The 22,663-nt window shown below is 35.2% G+C and overlaps 1 protein-coding gene across 1 annotated transcript in view; it reads right to left on the bottom strand.

Annotated features, from left to right (window-relative positions):
* Positions 1-22,663, bottom strand: part of LOC149805257 (5'-3' exoribonuclease 2-like) — a 186,042-nt gene that overhangs the window by 71,510 nt on the left and 91,869 nt on the right. Inside the window, exons 24-27 of the mRNA XM_089948909.1 lie at positions 16,301-16,384; positions 7,020-7,120; positions 4,436-4,515; positions 1,520-1,576 (exon numbers count right to left, since the gene is read on the bottom strand). Coding sequence (XP_089805035.1) covers positions 1,520-1,576; positions 4,436-4,515; positions 7,020-7,120; positions 16,301-16,384 — 322 coding nt within the window. The remainder of the gene's footprint in view (positions 1-1,519; positions 1,577-4,435; positions 4,516-7,019; positions 7,121-16,300; positions 16,385-22,663) is intronic.

Raw genomic sequence — 22,663 nt, forward strand, 5'->3', positions numbered from 1 at the left:
CAGCAAGGATATTTGAACAACAGTACCATCCAGACTCTAATGAATGCAAACCAAACACAGATGGCATTTGCATTAACTTCACAACCTCTACTGAACTAATGAGAGCAGCAAAGACTGCATCTAATTCAACTTATCTTTATCATCCAATGGATTTTAAAGACAGAAACTTGGTGAGTTTATTTAATGCCAGTGTGGTTGCGATTATACGAATGTTTGCACATATGTGTATGTGTAAGGTGATAATATTTGACATTGCTAAGTCTACCAAGTATTTTTTCTTTGTAAGTGTATACAATGCTTTAAAGGAAACAAAAAAAATTATTTTCTTTTATTCAGATTTGATATTCCAATCACTTTCTATAGATAACTTATTCTCAATTGGACATTGCTTTTTTTCTTCATGCAAACGTCGCTTCCCTCCCTGACTTCCAAACACACTTTCTGAATTGCAACCACCCACCCAATGTTGGGAACATGGAAGGTATGCCATTCCATGGAAGGTATGCCATTCCCACATCTGTACATGATTGCCCATCCAAAATTGTTGGTTTTATACAGGTTCTCCTGCTTTCTGCACATTTATTATCATAGTGTCATAGCATCTGAGCCACTAAAACCAGAACATGTAAGTTGACAGAACTTATTGTTCAACTGATGATTTCCAAAACTGCACTAATTGAAAGCACAGATTTAACAGAACTGGCAGGAAAGAAGCAAGTGTGATTTTCCTATTGTAAAGTTAGAGGCACTACACAGATTTGTCCTTACTGCCCAACGAAGGGCTAAAAGGATGTTGGTGTGTTTTCTGAGGATCCAATTAGGAAACTGAAATTTGAAAGAAAGAAAGAGTAAAGATAGTAAAACACAAAACTTCACATTATTTCTTTCTGGCTGCATCCTTAATATGTCACAAAATATGCAGCCCATGTATTATTAATAATTTTCAAATAACTGGAGTATTAAATCATGAAAGTCCAAATGGGTGAAAAGGACCAAAAAGTCCTTACACAGTCTTCCAGGGATGAATATTTGTAAAAACAAGTACCCCATCATGTAAAAAGAACATTAAGTTCAAAATATTTTTAACAAAATTATAAAACTTTCAACTGCAATAGAGGCATGATAATCTAATTAGGTCATTTAAATATGAATAAATATACGACAACCAAATTTCTTGTGTGGTGTTTTGTTAGGGCAAGAAGTCAAAATCCAAAAATATATAGAAATGTAAACAAAAAAGACGAACTGCTATAATGCCCTGAAAATGTAACCATTTTCACAGTACCATTATGAAGTGTATATAATTTCACAACTTTATGTTTAATGGTTTTGTGCTAGTGTACTAAAATGGATTCAGGATGGATATGCAGACATGCAGGCAGGCAAAGACAAATGAATATACAACAATAAAAAAAAATATGCCCCCTTCTGCTATTGCTGTGGACGCATAAAAAAACTTGAGAAAAATCAAAAAAATTATTTATTCAAATATTACAAAAGGAAATATGCAGTTCCTCACCTGATTGCTGTGTTATTACTTAAGTCAGGTGTTGTAGGCAAAGGACTCCGCAAAGTTCTGCAAACAAAAATCATATAACATAATTTCATCAACCTGATTACCAGGATCATAGTACTGGCCCAAATCTTTTTTTCTTTTTGTGGACAATATGAAGGAACATTATTGTGCAATTTCATGAAAACTCCTTTCCAAATATGTAGATACATTTTAATTTCTTTCCATCCTTGAAATTAATTACTATATTAATATACATATTACTAAATCTTGCTGGGTTCAATCATAGTTTATTTAATATATGCCATCATTTGAAATGGCATGCAAATCATAAGAGGAAATCACTCTCAATTATGAAGCAAAAAAAAATCCCTGAATGATTGGAAATAAGTGATACCTATTCCTCATCTATGCTAAAGCAGGTGAAATCTAAAAGTTAAATCCTTCATTGACTTGAACAATTCCATCTAAAACTCTTTGAACTGATCCTTGTCGATTAGTATTAGGATTTACTCTTTTCTGCCTTCTCTTACCTTACCTTCAGAGTGTGAATCACCCACAAAATAAACCACCTATATGCTTAGGACATGTTATTTAACAATACTGATGACAAAACCTGAACCTCAGATTTTCCAAACATATGACTAAACAGGTATATTCTACACTGAAATGACCGCATAAACAGTTTTTACTATGCATCCATCCATAGATCTACATACTATATCTATATACACTAAAACTTCTGGAAACGGGACCTTCTCATAACTGGATATCGCAATAAACCAACCATTTTGGTTTGAACAGATTGGAGAAAGAACCCTGGAAAACCCCAGTAAGAACCACTGACCCATGAGAAGCACATATACCCACATTAGCCGAGCCTGAGACTCGAACCCATACAGACATGGTGAGATTGCAGTGATCTGGAACAGTGAGCGCTTTATACCACTTGGCCACTTGGGGCCCCTCACTGATAAGTAAAGGCACAATGTGTTAAGTCTGGTTTAACAGTCAAGTATTTTTGCATATCTGTGATCTATCAAATGAAGCCATTTAATACATAAATGATGTCAAAGCTGATTACTTATGAATTGAAACGTGCACAATAGGTGCAATAAACAAGCAGTTATAGATGTGCTATTAAATTCAATTGTATTGATTCATATTACTGATATAAAAAAGTCATTCCAATGCAATCACGATTACTCAAAATTATTCAAAAATTCCTTTTTTTCGGCAAAGAACTGTATACATGTATAGTAAGAAAGTAAAGATTGTTGTAATGAGGTCATTTAATAAGTGTGTTTGCCATATTTGATTATTCACTGAAAATCATGTCTAAACTTATAACCAAGTGGCAAGGTGTTGAATTGTCTCTTAAAGACAAAGTTGCTATAAGGCCATGGCAAGTATGTTGGTAAGCCAACTCAACATGAACTTGTGAAATTTTTGGTGCTGGAAAATCTAGTCTCAGACATTCTAAAATGAAGATCTGAATACGTAACAGAGTACAAGAAAAATGGGTGTGATATAAAATTTACAGTGAGCACATACAAATTTAGAAAAAAAAAACAAACAACAAAATGAACTTGTTAATACTGGTTGTGGCAAGTACAATTGAAGGCAACTGCTATTTAGAGACCAATCGTTCTGGAGAAGACACCTGAATTTGCATTTCAGATGGACATAACCTCATTTAAAGGCATTAAATCAATGGCTTGATAAATCAGAGCTTGTTATTCCATGAGAAGTAAATCAGTGTGCGGATATGTGGATATCAGAAGATTACTGTGATGGTATCCCTAACAGAGTTTGAATAGTCCCTGAAAAATATTATCTACAATGAGATTAGATTTTTCTATTTCATATTGCCAGATGAATCCTTCACTTAAATGGGGAAATCTGCAAAAGGTGCGAAAAGTACAATGGAGAGACTTGAGGTCACCTTAGCCTGGAGTATTACCTTTGAGAAACTAAAACAAGTAGTTACTGGTTAATGAAGAGGTGCTACTGCTTGAAAAATGTAAAGCAAAGCCATTTGCATGTTACATGGAATTAAATAGAAAAGCCTGGATAGATTCTAAAGTATTCTGTGACCAGATTTACGTAAAACTCTAAAATCATTGTGGTCATAGATAACACTATTAAGTGTATTCTGATAAATTTTTGTTCAGGAAAACATTCAATTACATTTCTTGCATCCCAAATATAACGATGCATCTGCAGCTGATGGATCAAGGTGTAATATGTGCTTTCTGAGCTTGATACATTGTATATGTGTATCTCCTTTGATACACTGTATATGTGTATCTCCTTTGATACATTGTATATGTGTATCTCCTTTACTTCGGTGCATATTGTAATTTAGTTTTTTTAAGCATATGATATGCCAATGTAATTCCTTTCTGATAACATACCCTCATAGTGTGGCCAAAGATTTTTAAAAAGCACCAGTATATACGCTCCTCTTTTGACACTTCTGAAAACTGAACCCCTTTGAAAACCAGACATTCCATCTTTCTCATGAGTGTCCAGTTTTCAAAAGTCTCTTGTGCATCTGTCAACAACAACAAAAAAACAAAAACAGAAGAAACAGATGGCTGTACTCCTGAACTTATCATTGACAAAATTAATCATAAGGCCATTTACTTAGTCCCTGCCTTCTGGTGCCAGCAAAATCAAATATCAATACAAATCATGGACAAAAGACACTCTCTTCGTGTAACCTACCAATAATACCAGACCAATAACACACTTAGACCCAAAGAGTTAACACTATTTAAGACTGTACCATTTGTTTGAGGGTTAGAGACTAAGAAATCAAAATCTGAAAACTTTTTAATCATAAATTACTCTAAACCTCATTAGTTATAAGACATTTATATAATTAAATATTAAGTAAAATAAAAGAATGAAACTTACTCTCCAGTAAGGACTGCAAATTCATCACACCAGACAGACCCTGCCATGCCTTGAGTAAGTTTACAATCAACAGAAACTGGCTGAAGAAAAGAAAACATAAACGAAGATACAAACAACTAGACAATTAACTGTGAACTAACACATCTAGAAAAAAGTCTTGTAGTTTCTAAATTCAGTGATGAACCAATAAAATCTGAACTTGTAAAAGATAGATTTATACAGTGGTCTACCCTGCTATATGGCCACCCTCACCAATGGCCACCTCATCTACACAGCCAATTGTCTTGGCACCAACGACTTTGTGTACAAAAGTACCTCTCGTACATGGCTACTACTCTACTAAAAATGTCAAATTTACCTCTCACAAGCAGCCATATTATATTTTAATGTGTCCAGAACCACTATTTAATTCCTACAGTAAGGTAAGTAATCCGATTTTCTCAATCAATGTCTGTTTCTTGATGTCTATTTTTTGTTTATGAAAGATGTGTTGTTAAAGTACATTATAACATATAGCACTATGTTAATATTATATCATTATACATAAATGCCTATTTTTACAGAAAATGGTCTCAAAATGTTGTGTTAAGAGTTTTGGGCTTCAAACAGCCATAGAGTTTTTCTATTTGATGGTTATGACTGGACATATTATCAAGATTATAACATGGCCAATATAGGCAAAATATAGATTTGGTGGTATCACACACACAGAAATTAACCTTGAACAAAACAGGTACCAGATGATGAGAGAAAAATCGTATGACAGTATGTGTATCATCACTTCGTTTAAAAACAAGGCATTTCATCAACAAGAGTTTCAGTTTCATAATTAAAATGCAGTAGTGAACAATTAGCAACATAATGATAAATCATCACAAAACTTTAATATGTCATCGTGTAAATTCTTTCAATAAATATTCAGAATAACAGTTTATGCAACACAAATTTAAGATGAAAATACCATAAGAATGATAAATCTTGGGAAAGGGGAAAATAATAATTATTTGTGTGTCCCAAGATTGATATGCATGTCCCAAAAATGTCAAGATGAAATCGACAAGATCTTTATACATGACAGCACTGACCAGCTCAGCTCTTGTTCAATTACTGCAACAAAAAACTATTATAAACTACTGTGTTTTTATGATATTTCTTTTGCATGTATATATTTTCTAATTTATTGAACATGAAATAAAAAAAAGGTAAATAAAGACTTTGTAATTCATGGGGTACTTAGACTTTACCAGGAGACCTGTATGAGTATAATTTATTTACACAATGCATAGTGTTACCAAAATTTTTGTCTATTCATAACAATATTTGATGTAAATTTATCTTTCTTGTTTTCACCAAGTCTCACTCTTCAATTACATTTTAGCTACACATCCAATTTTTTTCATTTCCTTTTTTGTTTCACACATTCAAGATTTACCAAAGTGATGTAATCGATATGAAAAGAAATGAATATTTATAAACAACTCAAAATCAGAATGCTCAATACTTGTCATCAACCAATGCCATTATACATATTTGAAATATGTAGAAATGATAAGAAAACAGGAAGTTCAATATATTCTATTATTTTGTAAAAAAATTATATTAATTTATAACATTTATATCAATAAATTCATAATGATAGTCCCTTAATAAGCATGAAGTCTTTTTTAAAAAAGAAAATAACATTACAACAGATAAAATATGCCCAGCAACTGGTAGAAAAAATGCTTAGGTGTTCCAAGACATATATTAGATGACAAAATTTCTATAATTTCAAGTCCACACTTCTACAGGTCACATAAAAATTATTTTGAACAAATAATTAAGGGTAGCTCAAGATTTATAGTGCCCCAAGACTTACCATCATTATGATATTTAAACATGGGATATTTTGTTAAAACCATAATTGTAATAAAATGTTTTAAAAAACTTAGATAAAAGAACAAACAGGACACTTAATAGGAACATCTGTATATAAGGTTTACGTTAGATTTAACTGTGACCAAAAAAGAAAAAGGCCAAGAAAAAATCCCAGCAAACAACCCAATCTGGCAAATAAAATTAAATCACAGGCCCAACCTTACATACTGGATGCTTATGGGGCATATATTTTCGTTAAGTAACTAGACATCATGTCTCTTCTCAAAGTAGTTTAGGAGGAGTAGCAAGAGTGAACAACTGTTAACAGAAGGATGGACTAGGAACGCAGACCCACTGATTAAGCATTCTTAGTGTTCACCCAGCAGAACTAAAAGGAATGATTATTTATAACCCTTATATGTAATAAAAAACCCACAAAAACACTGAAGTCACAGACCTATAAAAGATCTATTGAAGAGATATAATATTCACTGTTTAATGCTCACCTCTGTCCTCATGGGTTCAAGCCTAAGGCATGTGAGAAAGCTGCCAATAGTTTCCCATGTGTCAGTGGTTCTTACAGGATTTTACCTGGGTTCTTTCCCCACCAGTTATATTGTCTGCCATATAAAGCCTATCTTTTGCTGAGAAATTTTATTAAACCCCAAAACAACAACAGAACTGTTTAGTGAAATCATGAGCTAATTGAAATTTGATGCAATTGTACCTCTTGTGTGCCCCTTCCCTCGTACAGACCCTCAAAGAAATCATGTGAGCTATGCTTGGGTCCAACAAACAAGCGGTCACTTCCCCACTCATTTCTCTTTTCTGGAATGTAATAAAATATATGTTTTTAAACATTATCAAAATGTAAACATATGACAGGGGAATGATACTCTCTGGGCCAAAAAGAATTTTCAAGAACTGACATTACGTAAACTTCTTCTGTCCTTTTATTCTATTTAACAGTATCAAACTGTAACATCCAAATTTGGCAAGAAAAATATTTTCTTTCTTCTTTTTACAATGCTCTCATAGGTTAAAATTTATTTTTCTTATATCTTCAAGTTAATAACATGTTCAAATCATAACTGTAAGTACAGAACAAAATTCTTTTGCACTGTGGTGGCCATTTTGGGAGGTTAAATTTGCTTTATTTTCATTTAGGACCAACTGCATTATCATAAAATGTCTTTTAATGAAAAACCCATGTCGATATAACCATTCACTTAGTAATACTCTGGTTTTTAAGATGGTGGCCATGTTCAAGGTCTTATCAGTACAATTTTCCTTATGGGCCAACTATACTGTCATAGAAGTTTTCTAACCTAAAACAAAGCTAATAACAATCATCAAAAGCTAAAAAGTTGTGATAGTATTTTCAAGATGCCCACCATCTGATTACCGTATTTTGCAGGGTATAACACGTACACCAATTCTGGACTCAGAGGAGATAAAACATAGCTCTGCCATAGAAGATGCACATGATATAATACATTTTAAAACAGTACTGATACATTTTCATAGCTGTAACAACAACTGGCCATTTTGGATAGTGGACAAAAAAGTAGCAATATAGAGAGTACAGTATATCTTTCCGAATTATACAGATAGCACTTAAATGGGCCATTTTAAGGCTCGCCTTGCTAATGGACTTCAGTCAAATCCCCCAAATTCTTCTTTGTCATCACTTCTGAAAAATCGCTTCACGTCCTTGTCTGCCATCATTCCTGATGTTGCTGCATAATAGTTGTCATCTTCATCTTCATTTTTGCACTTGGTGTGGTCTTGATGCTTAGCATTGTCCTCCCACAAGATATTATCCTCTGTAACATCCATCTGATTCGAGATGCAGCACTTTTTGAAGGCATGGATAATGATACTTGGATCTAGATCAGTCCATGCATCCATTGGCAAGCATCAGAATCTTCATCTTTCAACATGGTGTAAATGTTTATTGGTTGCTAGCATACCACTCATTCCAGTTTTGTCTAAGCATGGTTTTCATGGGCTTGTTGAGTGTGTGTGTGATTTGGATTATTAATGTAGCTTTTAAAAAAAAAATCAGTCATATCACTATGATGTCTGCAGTGTGGCAGTTAATAGTGATGTCTAGCACTGGGGCATCATGCTGCAGACATGTAGCATCATGTGCCACCCAGTCACATTATCCTGACACCAGGCCAACCAGTCCTAACACTAACCTCTTAATTCTGAGTGCCAAGCAAGGCAGCTATTAGTACCATTTTTGTAAGTCTTTGGTATGACTCGGCCATGGAACGAGCCCATGACCTCCCGCATCCTAGGCAGACACCCTAACCACTAGGCCACTGGAGTGGTTCTGGGCTTGTTAATGCTGACATTCAAGGATTGGAGTATTGATACCATACCACCAGGAATTATGCCCTGAGTGGTCCAGTAATCTGTCTTTAACAAGTCCTTGATGTGGTCTGTCTTGTGCACTGGAAGGCATGAAGAACTAATAAACCTTTTCTGGTGTAACCGCCTGGCCATTTTCCCCACATTTTTTATCCACTCCTTCATTAATTTTTCATCCATCTTCCCCATGTCCTGGCACCAAACGATGATTCCTTTGGACACACTGCACCTTTTGGAAGTGTCTTCCTACTGAAAATAATGGGTGTGTGGAACTTTCAACTGTAAGCAGCAAAAGCAAGCATCAACGTAAAACAATTTTTCTCATTGCCAGTTGTGGCTATGCTGATGGAGCTAGCACCTTTCATATGGAAAGTGGTGTTGGGTGGATGATAATTATCATAAGCATCTAGTCAGCATTTCCTATTTGGCTTAACTCAAATTTGAATCTCTTGTACTGGAATTCTATCAGTCTGTTCGCACGATCATCTTCTGGTAACTTGTGAACTCATGGATGTATTGTCAAATTTATATGTTATGAATTTCTTTAGTCTTTCTTTCCTTCTTCTCTATTCCTTTACAGAAGACTGTCATACTCTGAACTCCCTCCCAGTAGCTCTGTTACCAGTGCTTTTGCATATGAAATGATTAGATTTTCTTTTGGTGTGTTAGAGTTTCTTACATGGCTCATGTCGATACCATGTTACAGTAATACCTCGTGCATCGCGTTTCTGGATTCGCGAATTCACGGATTCGCAAAATTTTCATTGGTACCCTCTATGTACGTGTTTTCTTTATTTTATTGAATTGTACCTTCGTTATATGACTTCTGTGACATATGAAGTTTACCTAGTTTACCTTCCTGACAATGACAAAGAAAACGTCAGTCATTAAGTTTACAGTCCCATTCGTTACTTGGTTTTACCTTACTGTGAGTGCAAAAGAAAATAGCAGCCAGTGAATTAGTATGGGGTAATATTAGTATACATGTACCATACTGTAAATGCGCTAGTGTGGCAAATACCCATTAGGCGATACTGTACTCTATTTTTACGTCAACCATTTATTTCTCTTTTTAAGGGTAATGTATTAAGCTAACTTTTAAATGAAATTAAAGTGCTTTGGGAGCATGATTTGGGTCACATTTAGGGTTTAAACCATAGAAATAAGCATTTATTAGAATTTTTAGTGACTTGCACCAAACATTCGCGATTCCTCCCGCTCCGCAACTGGTTCTGGAACCTAACCTCGCAAATGTTCGAGGTATTACTGTACTTTGATGACTCTATTCGTTCTGATTTAAGATCGAACAAAAGATGCTATGTGAAAGCTCAGATCCAGTATTTATACTTCTTTGGATCATCAAGACGTCTAAAATGCAGATATAATTTACTGATTCAATGTATCGTAATGTTTGACCAATCAAAGAATTAACTGGTGGTACATTTTACCTTTAAAAACATCATGCCATGTCAATTAAACATTTCTCACTGTATTTTAACAAAAAAGTAACAAATACTGTGGATTAAAATGAGAAATAAAACAAAAAGCCAAGTTTCTTTTCTGATTAAAAGTAAATAAAGTGCACATTTATTGGTACATAGACAAAGCAGAGTGGCTACTGTTATGTTGAGGATATCAAAGTTTTAGTCAACAATTAGTTTGAAAGACCACGCTGAGTCAAAAAAGCACTGTCCACATTTAAACACACCAGGCTGTCAACTAAATCTTGCTCACTCTAATGTAACAAAGAACCAAACTTAATTTTTGAAGGAAAGTAAATAAATTGCAAAATTTACCTACAAAATAAATGCACTGAACTATGATTAGCGTATAAAAGCTTAGCCGATGCTGATTGCCATGATGGTTAGTACCAGTAAACGATATAGTTACAATGCAACGTGCTACGGATTTAACATTTCACACGAAAAGTGAATCTAAAATGGTGCCAAATATTTAGCGAAACAGTTTACAGTTGTGGATGTTATATGATGGAAAATGGTAGAGCTGATGATCTTTTCAAACTTCAAAATGTGTCAGATCAGAAAAAAAGACAAATCAACACCATTTTACAAACTTTAAAGGAATATGATATTAATACAATACACCAATTTGAGCACATGATCGTGCTCATTGCAGAATTACAGTTGACAGTGAAAGCTGCAATATACAGCATGTTAAAGTGAGTGCTGAACATAAATACATTTTCACTCTATTTTGTGTTTGTATACTATTTCCAATCCATATGGATTTTGCCCTTGTCACAAGAATTTTGACTAGCTGCAGAATCAGATTAGTGGCCAAGTTAAATGTATCTTTTTCATATGTACTATCATTCTGGCATGTAATATATAGAGATGACATTAGGTAGTGATATATATTGGATTTTGTGAATTTAAAAAAAGCTGAGGGCTTAACTTCAGGTTTGTATACATTTAATACAATTTCCCTTTGATCAGGTACCCGGTAACTGATCATTTGGATAGAAGAGTACCCAGTATAAGTTTTCTAAAATTCTGACAGCTTTAGCTGTCACCAGGTCCTGTAGACGATCATGAATTGAAGGATCCTGGTTGGAAATAGGTTTCAACATGAAAGACTGATGCCTGATGAGCAGGGGCCTGACGATGAAGGATGGGGCTGTCATGAATGGTGAAATTGAATTATACAGACATAACTGTAGATAGTTGTGTTCACTGACAAGGCATGTATTTCGCAGAACCTGTGTGCTGTAGCTAGGACAAGAAGGAAGCAGGTCTTTTATAAGAGATGTTCTAGAAAGCAGCTCAAACAGTGCCTTATTCAACCATGGCAGTACCCATGGTAGATCAAAGTTTGGCAGAAGGTCAGAGTGGTCTCTGTTCTGTCCTATACCAGCCCTTCCTTGATGATGCAGTGTGTCTGAGATTGTGGAATGGAACCCTTTTATTTTGATGGGTATGAACTTCTTCACATCGAAAGGTCATAGGAGAAAGTTTTCTATTTGGGATAATAATGCCTTAAGCAAAGCAATGTGTCCTCACACCACCGTGAGAAAATTCTCCACCACCACCCATAGGATTTCAGATTGGTGGCCATCTTACCTGAGCAATTCTCTTGACCACTTGTTCTCAGAACGTGTTTGATATGATCCAGACATGCCAGTTTGACAGATCTGGGCTTTGATGAAACTTCTGCCACTGAGGCTGCTTGAGCAGTTGAGTAAAAGTCAGATCCAGGACTGGAGAGATAAATATTAGCAGTTTTGCATTCACCCATGTTGCACACTAACTAACCAGTGCCTGGTCCCAGAATACAGAGGAATAAAGTGACTATTAGGTTTTTATTAGCTGATTCCATCAGGACAATGATTCTGCTAATACAGTCTGCCCAGAATGTGACGAACTTGAACATGGATTTATTGTTGATGACACCATCTTTGAAAATCCCAAACTAAAGTTTTGCCCACTTCCACCCCCAAGGCTTCTCAAATAATTCAGCACAGTGGAGCTGTCAGACAGAATGAGTATAACCTTTCCATAAAGCATCTGCCACCAATAAAATTCTTAAACTGTGGTCGTCATCTCTAGAATATTAATTTGCAATAGGTGATCCTGACCATCTCCAAAATATTAATGTTCAACAGTTGATCCTGAGTGAGCCACAATCCAATGACCTTTTGACACGATGGCATGGGGTGGACACCCGAAACTGCCATGCTTTTACCATACAAATCATTATTTGTAGGGACTAGACCTCCAAGGGAATACCTTCAATAGGCCAAGTGATGTTCTGCCATTTGCCAAGATGTGACCTCATAAAAGTGGAACTAGGACTGTTTGTTCCACAGAATATAGATTCAGCCACCAATGGAACATGATCCAGGACAAACAGATCCACTGCCACACTGAGGAGACACAATCAGTGACAGAATTCTCAGGCTGCAAAGTGATTCTTTACAAGAATTGAAGCCACTGTTTAAACGATTTTCAAAACACATTCCTGTGGGTGATGGACTCTTCAGATTCATTTTGGACTCCACACCCAAGTGGGTGAAGGAAAGAAATGGGATATCATTTTTCCTTCGTGACAAGGAATCCAAGACTGAGTAGAAGTAAAGCAAGGGAAATCATGTCCTGATTTAAAATATATAAAACCTGGTGTTTTGGCAGTATGTCATCCAGGTAGCTGGATGTCAAGAAAGATGACATGGTATGGTCCTGAAGTGAGACTCGACTCTGTCTTTAATTCTTGTGAAGACCCAGAAACTGATGCAGAGACCAAATGGAAGTGCCCCCAACTGGCATACTCAATCCCTGAAGGCAAACTGCAAAATTTCCTGGAGGACTTGTGAATTGAAACATTTTGGCACACATCTTGTTGATCCAAACTGAATGCAAAATCTCCCTCATAAACAGAATTGTGAGCCAGTCTCAGAGTTACCATGGTGTCTGTATGAAAAAGCTTGAGAGAGTTAAGGTCTATTACTGCCTGAAGAGTGCTATTGGTACTAAGGGCAGTCTTGAATAAAACCCATCATTTCATGTCTTGCCATAGAAAATGGGGAGGGGCACTGATACTGACAGTGATCCAGATATACTCCAAAATGACTTACAGGATCCATGGATCACTGAGGCAAAGTCTTTCCCATTCTACAACACTGGGATGCTTGATAAATGCGGCACAAGAATGGCATCAGGTTCTTTTTGGAAGGAAGCTGGTGTGAAGAGGAACTTGGGTGAAAATAATCTCCTCTCTTGGCTTTTTGCTCACATTAATACTTGAGAACCGTGGCTCTGAAAGTGTATAGACTCTGAAGGAATGCTTTCACATCTGACATGCCCAAGGGGGTCTTTTCTGTTCCTTTAATCCCTTTATGAAATGATCACTGAGGTCTCTGACTCGGAACCTGCAGTAGATGTAGATTTGTCTTCTTAGTGGCCTATTTGCACGTTTCATAAACATGACCATTAAAAAGTTGGAGGACAAAGGATTTGATCAAAAGCATCGTAATGGTATGATCTTTCAGAAAGATGGAAATTGAGAACAATGCATCTCTTTCAACATCAAATACATTACCTAATAACATTACTGTCCACTACCTCCAGAATTCAACCCGCTTAAAGATGTGATATATATATATATATATATATATACACACACACACACACACACATATACATATGCAAAGGGAAGCCACTCTTTTATATTAGTTTGCCTTATACTAGATGGCAAACTCCTTAACCTGGATGTATTCAGTTTTTAACTTTTGCTTGCATTGTTAATAGGCCTACTTGGAATCCAACAGATTAAATATCTTTCCACCCATCCATGTATTTGGGTAGGTGATACAGTAAGTCTAAACATTGTTAAAAGTAGAATACACAACATTTTTGCAGTTTAAAGTGCCTTTTAAATTTTTTTTTTTGCACTTCATTACTGCTTTGTTACTAAAATATGGCAAGTTAATGTTTTCTTTTCAAGCACCTCCTTGTATTGGCTGTAGTTTCCGCTTCTGATATTCCAATTCTCTGTAGTAAGCAGCTTCTTTAGGAGGTAGTTCTCCAAACTCTTCCAACCATGATTAGTCTAATTCAAATTGTTCTTGCAAAGATTAAGAACTGACAGTCCTCTGGAATACATTTTTCTTATGAACAAACCACCAACACTCTTCTGCTTAAGCCAATCCCATTTCCACACATTGGTCAAAGCTTTATCCAAACTTTCTGAGCCATGGTCTCTCAAAAACTCAAGATGTCATGATTTGCAAGCATGCTTCATTGCTTCCAATTCCATCTGTTTCCATTAAATGAAGATTCATTGGATGATGTTCTGACTCAAATCTACATTTAATGTCCATTAAACATAATTGTTACCCTTCATGCTTTTATTACCACTCCAGTGGCCTAGTGGTTAGAGCATCCGCCTCAGATGGAGGAGGTCGTGGGTTCAATCCCCGGCCGAGTCATACCAAAGACTTGTAAAAATTTTACTAACAGCTGCCTCACTTGGCACACACACACCTGCTTTCATTCATAAGAATCTGAATATTCCTTTCTATTCTTCAGTATTGATTATTAACACTTTTAAGAGGCTTATTTTCTCTTTCATCTTCAACACACATTGCTTGCAAGATGACATTTTTTAAATTCCAAAATCAACAGTATGATCATGCAGACATTTTTGCATGAAAAAAGTTGTGCAGTTTAAAGTGTCTATGTATTACTGTTGTTGCTGTTGTAGGGTTGAACACCATTTTTCAGCACATGACAGGCTATGCATGGTGGATAGTATTAATGGTGGAGGAAGAACCCCGGGAAGAACCACCAAGCCACGAGAAGCTACTGGTAAGCTTTGTCACATACCCACATTGGCTGAATCCTAGACTCAAACCCACGCAGACTCAAACCCACACAGACAGAGGTGAGATGGCAGTGGTCCATAATGGAAAGCGCTTTGGACCACTTGTGGCCCCCATGTATTACTGTAAAGTTATGAACTCCACTAAATCTAATATAAGACCCAGGTCCATATCAAACATGAATGAATTAATTATCCAGATTTTACTGCAATGATCATGCTTCTTACTTTTCTTCCTAAAGTCTTGCTTTTAGGGTAATTTTTGTAAGACTTAAATCATAAGGGTTTGCACGTCTGCATATTGAGCACACTCTGCTTTGAAATGGCAAAGTACATTTTGTACATGTAAGGCAAAACTCGCATATCCCTCTGTTAGCCTTGAACTTCTTACATTTATTAGACTTCACTGCAAGGTTTCATTAAACAACAATAAAGGTGCACTGAGTGGTCTAAAGTGCTCATCATTACGCATCAATGCTACCTCACCTCTGTCTGCATGGGTTTGAATCTTGGGTTTGGCTAATGTGGGTTATGTGAGAAAGCTTGCCAGTAGCTTCTCTTGGGTCGGTGGTTCTTTACGGGGGTTTTCCGGGTTCTTCCTCCACCATTAATACTGGCCGCCATGTATAGCCTATCGTGTGCTGAAAAATGGCATTAAACCCTACAACAACAACAAAGCCAGAAACATAATAAAATAGTATAAAATTAACGATGCAGCATAATAAGTCACTAAACAACACCTATTATTAACTGGATGAGTGAAAAATCTGCTGTTTGTGCAAAACCATGAATAGCAACATACATTAACAATAGCATGTCGTACCATGTGGTCTAACTATTTCCAAGTCTCCGAAAGTGAAAACATTTCACAAGCTATTCACAAAATTAAAGAAAATGTTTGGCACCTCTTTATGAAGGCATATTAATCCAAAATAAATTGAAAATCCTGTATGGATGGTTTGAATTTAACACAAATTTGGCTTTGTATTCACATGAGGTTTCTTGTATGATGTTGTACAGAAGCAGTCCTTAAAAATTAGGGACACCTGGTGGTGCAAGTGGAGGTAATGGGTAATCGTCCAAATGAGATAGGAAAGACAAATTTTTAAAAGATATATTTTTAGTAGGCTGGATCTGGAGGTACCAGGCTTATATCCCTAATGTTAATGTGATATCAAGTGTATTTGAAGGAGAAACACCTGAGTGAATAATACTTCATTAGTTGTGATGTATTTTTCCCTCCAAAAGACATCCAACCCGGAGGGATGAGTAGGGCATTAAGTTCATACTCACGTTCTTTATCAGTCAGATCTGGGTACACAGACTGCAATGCCTCCAACAGCCTCTTCTCGTCAACAAATGGTAACAGGGCCACACCTACAAAACAAAGAATGTAGTAATTGTTTTATACAAGGACAGTATTCTCTTTATAATGTGGCTCATGGAAGCCATAAAAGTGTTGTTTTACTGGTCAGGATGTTTGATAGCAAGGGTAGTTACTTGCAAGGCCATGTTAGAATGGCATCTGTACATTGTGGCAATGTATTTTTATGTGATACCACATAATAATGGGTTAATGATGAGTGAAAACTGGTCATGTTCTGGCAACCTTAAGCTTCATAATGTATAAACTAGAAAATGATATTCTAATGATGCGTACATAACATTTTACAATAAATACAATTGGCACATACAATTTATTTCACAGTATAATCCATTTCCCTAACAGACATGCAGTTCCTACATTAAGTTACCATTGGTACGCATTATTAGGCTGGCTTATAGACCACTAGTGACCAGTATAATACAGGAAAAGTTCAGTCAAACTTGGGTAATGGTTCAAAAATGTAAGAACAGGGCTCAAAAGGTTTTCAGCTGGCTATTTGTCCTGCAGGTCAAGTGACTTGGAACTTTATTCATCATACACTGTACAATATATTTTATCTACTTTATAAGCTACTCATCCAACTGGACAAGCATCTTTAAAAATGTGACCTACGCTTTCATAGTCACTTCTCACAAATAAGAGAACAATAGGAATTCTTTAGCCCTGGAAACTGATGATATCGATACAAATATGGAAATTTGTATCAGCAGAAAGGTAACTGTCAGTCAAATTACCACCAAATCAGATAGTGATGAGGTATTATCAAAAAGTAAAAATTATCATGAGACAATATGAAGCTATAGACCCCCTATCGATAAACATCAGACAAATATGAAAACACCTTAACTATAAAAATCAAACAATATGATAACCCCTTATCTATAAACATTAGACAACAATGAAAACCCCTTATCTATACACATCAGACAACATGAAAACCCTTTATCGATAAACATCAGACAAATATGAAAACACCTTAACTATAAACGTCAAACAATATGATAACCCACCTTATCTATAAACATTAAATATGATAACCCCTTGTCAATAAGCATTAGACAACATGGAAAACCCTTATCTATACACATCAGACAACATGAAGGTATAGAACCTGTATCTATAAATATCAGACAAGATGAAGGTATAGACCCCTTATCTGTTACATCAGACAAGATGAAGGTATAGACGCCTTATCTGTAAACATCAGACAAAATGAGGGTACAGACCTTTAATCTGTAAACATCAGACAAGATGAAGGTAAAGACCTTTAATATGTAAACATCAGACAAGATGAAGGTAAAGACCTTTAATCTGTAAACATCAGACATGATGAAGGTAAAGACCTTTAATATGTAAACATCAGACATGATGAAGGTAAAGACCTTTAATCTGTAAACATCAGACATGATGAAGGTAAAGACCTTTAATATGTAAACATCAGACATGATGAAGGTAAAGACCTTTAAATCTGTAAACATCAGACATGATGAAGGTATAGACCTTTAATCTGTAAACATCAGACAAGATCACGGTAAAGCCTTATCTGTAAACATCAGACAAGATGAAGGTAAAGACCTTTAATCTGTAAACATCAGACAAGATGACGGTAAAGCCTTATCTGTAAACATCAGACAAGATGAAGGTAAAGACCTTTAATCTGTAAACATCAGACATGATGAAGGTAAAGACCTTTAATCTGTAAACATCAGACATGATGAAGGTAAAGACCTTTAATATGTAAACATCAGACATGATGAAGGTAAAGACCTTTAATCTGTAAACATCAGACAAGATGACGGTAAAGCCTTATCTGTAAACATCAGACAAGATGTAGGTAAAGACCTTTAATCTGTAAACATCAGACATGATGAAGGTAAAGACCTTTAATATGTAAACATCAGACATGATGAAGGTAAAGACCTTTAATCTGTAAACATCAGACAAGATGAAGGCAAAGACCTTTAATCTGTAAACATCAGACATGATGAAGGCAAAGACCTTTAATATGTAAACATCAGACATGATGAAGGTAAAGACCTTTAATCTGTAAACATCAGACATGATGAAGGTAAAGACCTTTAATCTGTAAACATCAGACAAGATGACGGTAAAGCCTTATCTGTAAACATCAGACAAGATGAAGGTAAAGACCTTTAATCTGTAAACATCAGACATGATGAAGGTAAAGACCTTTAATATGTAAACATCAGACATGATGAAGGTAAAGACCTTTAATCTGTAAACATCAGACAAGATGAAGGCAAAGACCTTTAATCTGCAAACATCAGACAAGATGAAGGCAAAGACCTTTAATCTGTAAACATCAGACAAGATGAAGGCAAAGACCTTTAATCTGTAAACATCAGACAAGATGAAGGCAAAGACCTTTAATCTGTAAACATCAGACATGATGAAGGCAAAGACCTTTAATATGTAAACATCAGACATGATGAAGGTAAAGACCTTTAATATGTAAACATCAGACATGATGAAGGTAAAGACCTTTAATCTGTAAACATCAGACAAGATGACGGTAAAGCCTTATCTGTAAACATCAGACAAGATGAAGGTAAAGACCTTTAATCTGTAAACATCAGACAAGATGAAGGTAAAGACCTTTAATATGTAAACATCAGACATGATGAAGGTAAAGACCTTTAATCTGTAAACATCAGACAAGATGAAGGCAAAGACCTTTAATCTGTAAACATCAGACAAGATGAAGGCAAAGACCTTTAATCTGTAAACATCAGACAAGATGAAGGCAAAGACCTTTAATCTGTAAACATCAGACAAGATGAAGGCAAAGACCTTTAATCTGTAAACATCAGACAAGATGAAGGCAAAGACCTTTAATCTGTAAACATCAGACATGATGAAGGCAAAGACCTTTAATCTGTAAACATGAGACAAGATGAAGGCAAAGACCTTTAATCTGTAAACATCAGACATGATGAAGGTAAAGACCTTTAATCTGTAAACATCAGACAAGATGAAGGTAAAGACCTTTAAATCTGTAAACATGAGACATGATGAAGGTAAAGACCTTTAATCTGTAAACATGAGACAAGATGAAGGTAAAGACCTTTAAATCTGTAAACATGAGACAAGATGAAGGCAAAGACCTTTAATCTGTAAACATCAGACATGATGAAGGTAAAGACCTTTAATCTGTAAACATCAGACAAGATGAAGGTAAAGACCTTTAATCTGTAAACATCAGACAAGATGAAGGCAAAGACCTTTAATCTGTAAACATCAGACATGATGAAGGTAAAGACCTTTAATCTGTAAACATCAGACATGATGAAGGTAAAGACCTTTAATCTGTAAACATGAGACAAGATGAAGGTAAAGACTTTTAATCTGTAAACATCAGACAAGATGAAGGTAAAGACCTTTAATCTGTAAACATCAGACAAGATGAAGGTAAAGACCTTTAATCTGTAAACATCAGACAAGATGAAGGTATAGACCTTTAATATGTAAACATCAGACATGATGAAGGCAAAGACCTTTAATCTGTAAACATGAGACATGATGAAGGTAAAGACCTTTAATCTGTAAACATCAGACATGATGAAGGTAAAGACCTTTAATATGTAAACATCAGACATGATGAAGGTATAGACCTTTAATCTGTAAACATCAGACAAGATGAAGGCAAAGACCTTTAATCTGTAAACATCAGACAAAATGAAGGCAAAGACCTTTAATCTGTAAACATCAGACAAGATGAAGGCAAAGACCTTTAATCTGTAATCATCAGACACGATGAAGGTAAAGACCTTTAATCTGTAAACATGAGACAAGATGAAGGCAAAGACCTTTAATCTGTAAACATCAGACATGATGAAGGTAAAGACCTTTAATCTGTAAACATCAGACAAGATGAAGGTAAAGACCTTTAATCTGTAAACATCAGACATGATGAAGGTAAAGACCTTTAAATCTGTAAACATGAGACAAGATGAAGGCAAAGACCTTTAATCTGTAAACATCAGACATGACGAAGGTAAAGACCTTTAATCTGTAAACATCAGACAAGATGAAGGTAAAGACCTTTAATCTGTAAACATCAGACATGATGAAGGTAAAGACCTTTAATCTGTAAACATCAGACAAGATGAAGGTATAGACCTTTAATCTGTAAACATCAGACAAGATGAAGGTAAAGACCTTTAATCTGTAAACATCAGACATGATGAAGGTAAAGACCTTTAATCTGTAAACATCAGACAAGATGAAGGTAAAGACCTTTAATCTGTAAACATCAGACATGATGAAGGTAAAGACCTTTAATCTGTAAACATCAGACAAGATGAAGGTATAGACCTTTAATCTGTAAACATCAGACAAGATGAAGGTAAAGACCTTTAATCTGTAAACATCAGACATGATGAAGGTAAAGACCTTTAATATGTAAACATCAGACATGATGAAGGTAAAGACCTTTAATCTGTAAACATGAGACAAGATGAAGGCAAAGACCTTTAATCTGTAAACATCAGACATTATGAAGGTATAGACCTTTAATATGTAAACATCGGACAAGATGAATGTAAAGACCTTTAATCTGTAAACATGAGACAAGATGAAGGTAAAGACCTTTAATATGCAAACATCAGACATGATGAAGGTAAAGACCTTTAATCTGTAAACATGAGACAAGATGAAGGTAAAGACCTTTAATCTGTAAACATCAGACATTATGAAGGTATAGACCTTTAATATGTAAACATCAGACAAGATGAAGGTAAAGACCTTTAATCTGTAAACATCAGACAAGATGACGGTAAAGCCTTATCTGTAAACATCAGACATTATGAAGGTATAGACCTTTAATCTGTAAACATCAGACATGATGAAGGTAAAGACCTTTAATCTGTAAACATCAGACATTATGAAGGTAAAGACCTTTAATATGTAAACATCAGACATTATGAAGGTAAAGACCTTTAATCTGTAAACATCAGACAAGATGACGGTAAAGCCTTATCTGTAAACATCAGACATTATGAAGGTATAGACCTTTAATCTGTAAACATCAGACATGATGAAGGTAAAGACCTTTAATCTGTAAACATCAGACAAGATGAAGGTAAAGACCTTTAATCTGTAAACATGAGACAAGATGAAGGTAAAGACCTTTAATATGTAAACATCAGACAAGATGAAGGTAAAGACCTTTAATCTGTAAACATCAGACATTATGAAGGTATAGACCTTTAATATGTAAACATCGGACAAGATGAAGGTAAAGACCTTTAATCTGTAAACATGAGACAAGATGAAAGTATAGACCTTTAATATGTAAACATCAGACAAGATGAAGGTAAAGACCTTTAATCTGTAAACATGAGACAAGATGAAGGTAAAGACCTTTAATATGTAAACATCAGACAAGATGAAGGTAAAGACCTTTAATCTGTAAACATGAGACAAGATGAAGGTAAAGACCTTTAATATGTAAACATCAGACACGATGAAGGTATAGACCTTTAATCTGTAAACATGAGACAAGATGAAGGTAAAGACCTTTAATATGTAAACATCAGACATGATGAAGGTAAAGACCTTTAATCTGTAAACATGAGACAAGATGAAGGTAAAGACCTTTAATCTGTAAACATCAGACATTATGAAGGTATAGACCTTTAATATGTAAACATCAGACAAGATGAAGGTAAAGACCTTTAATCTGTAAACATCAGACATTATGAAGGTATAGACCTTTAATATGTAAACATCAGACAAGATGAAGGTAAAGACCTTTAATCTGTAAACATCAGACAAGATGACGGTAAAGCCTTATCTGTAAACATCAGACATTATGAAGGTAAAGACCTTTAATCTGTAAACATCAGACATTATGAAGGTATAGACCTTTAATATGTAAACATCAGACATGATGAAGGTAAAGCCCTTTAATCTGTAAATATCAGACATGATGAAGGTAAAGACCTTTAATCTGTAAACATCAGACATGATGAAGGTAAAGACCTTTAATCTGTAAACATCAGACATTATGAAGGTAAAGACGTTTAATCTGTAAACATCAGACATGATGAAGGTATAGACCTTTAATATGTAAACATCAGACATGATGAAGGTATAGACCTTTAATCTGTAAACATCAGACATGATGAAGGTAAAGACCTTTAATCTGTAAACATCAGACATGATGAAGGTAAAGACCTTTAATCTGTAAACATCAGACATGATGAAGGTAAAGACCTTTAATCTGTAAACATCAGACATGATGAAGG

Source organism: Sinohyriopsis cumingii, chromosome 2, assembly GCF_028554795.1.
Source record: "Sinohyriopsis cumingii isolate HCF-2022 chromosome 2, ASM2855479v2, whole genome shotgun sequence".
NCBI lineage: Eukaryota > Metazoa > Mollusca > Bivalvia > Unionida > Unionidae > Sinohyriopsis > Sinohyriopsis cumingii.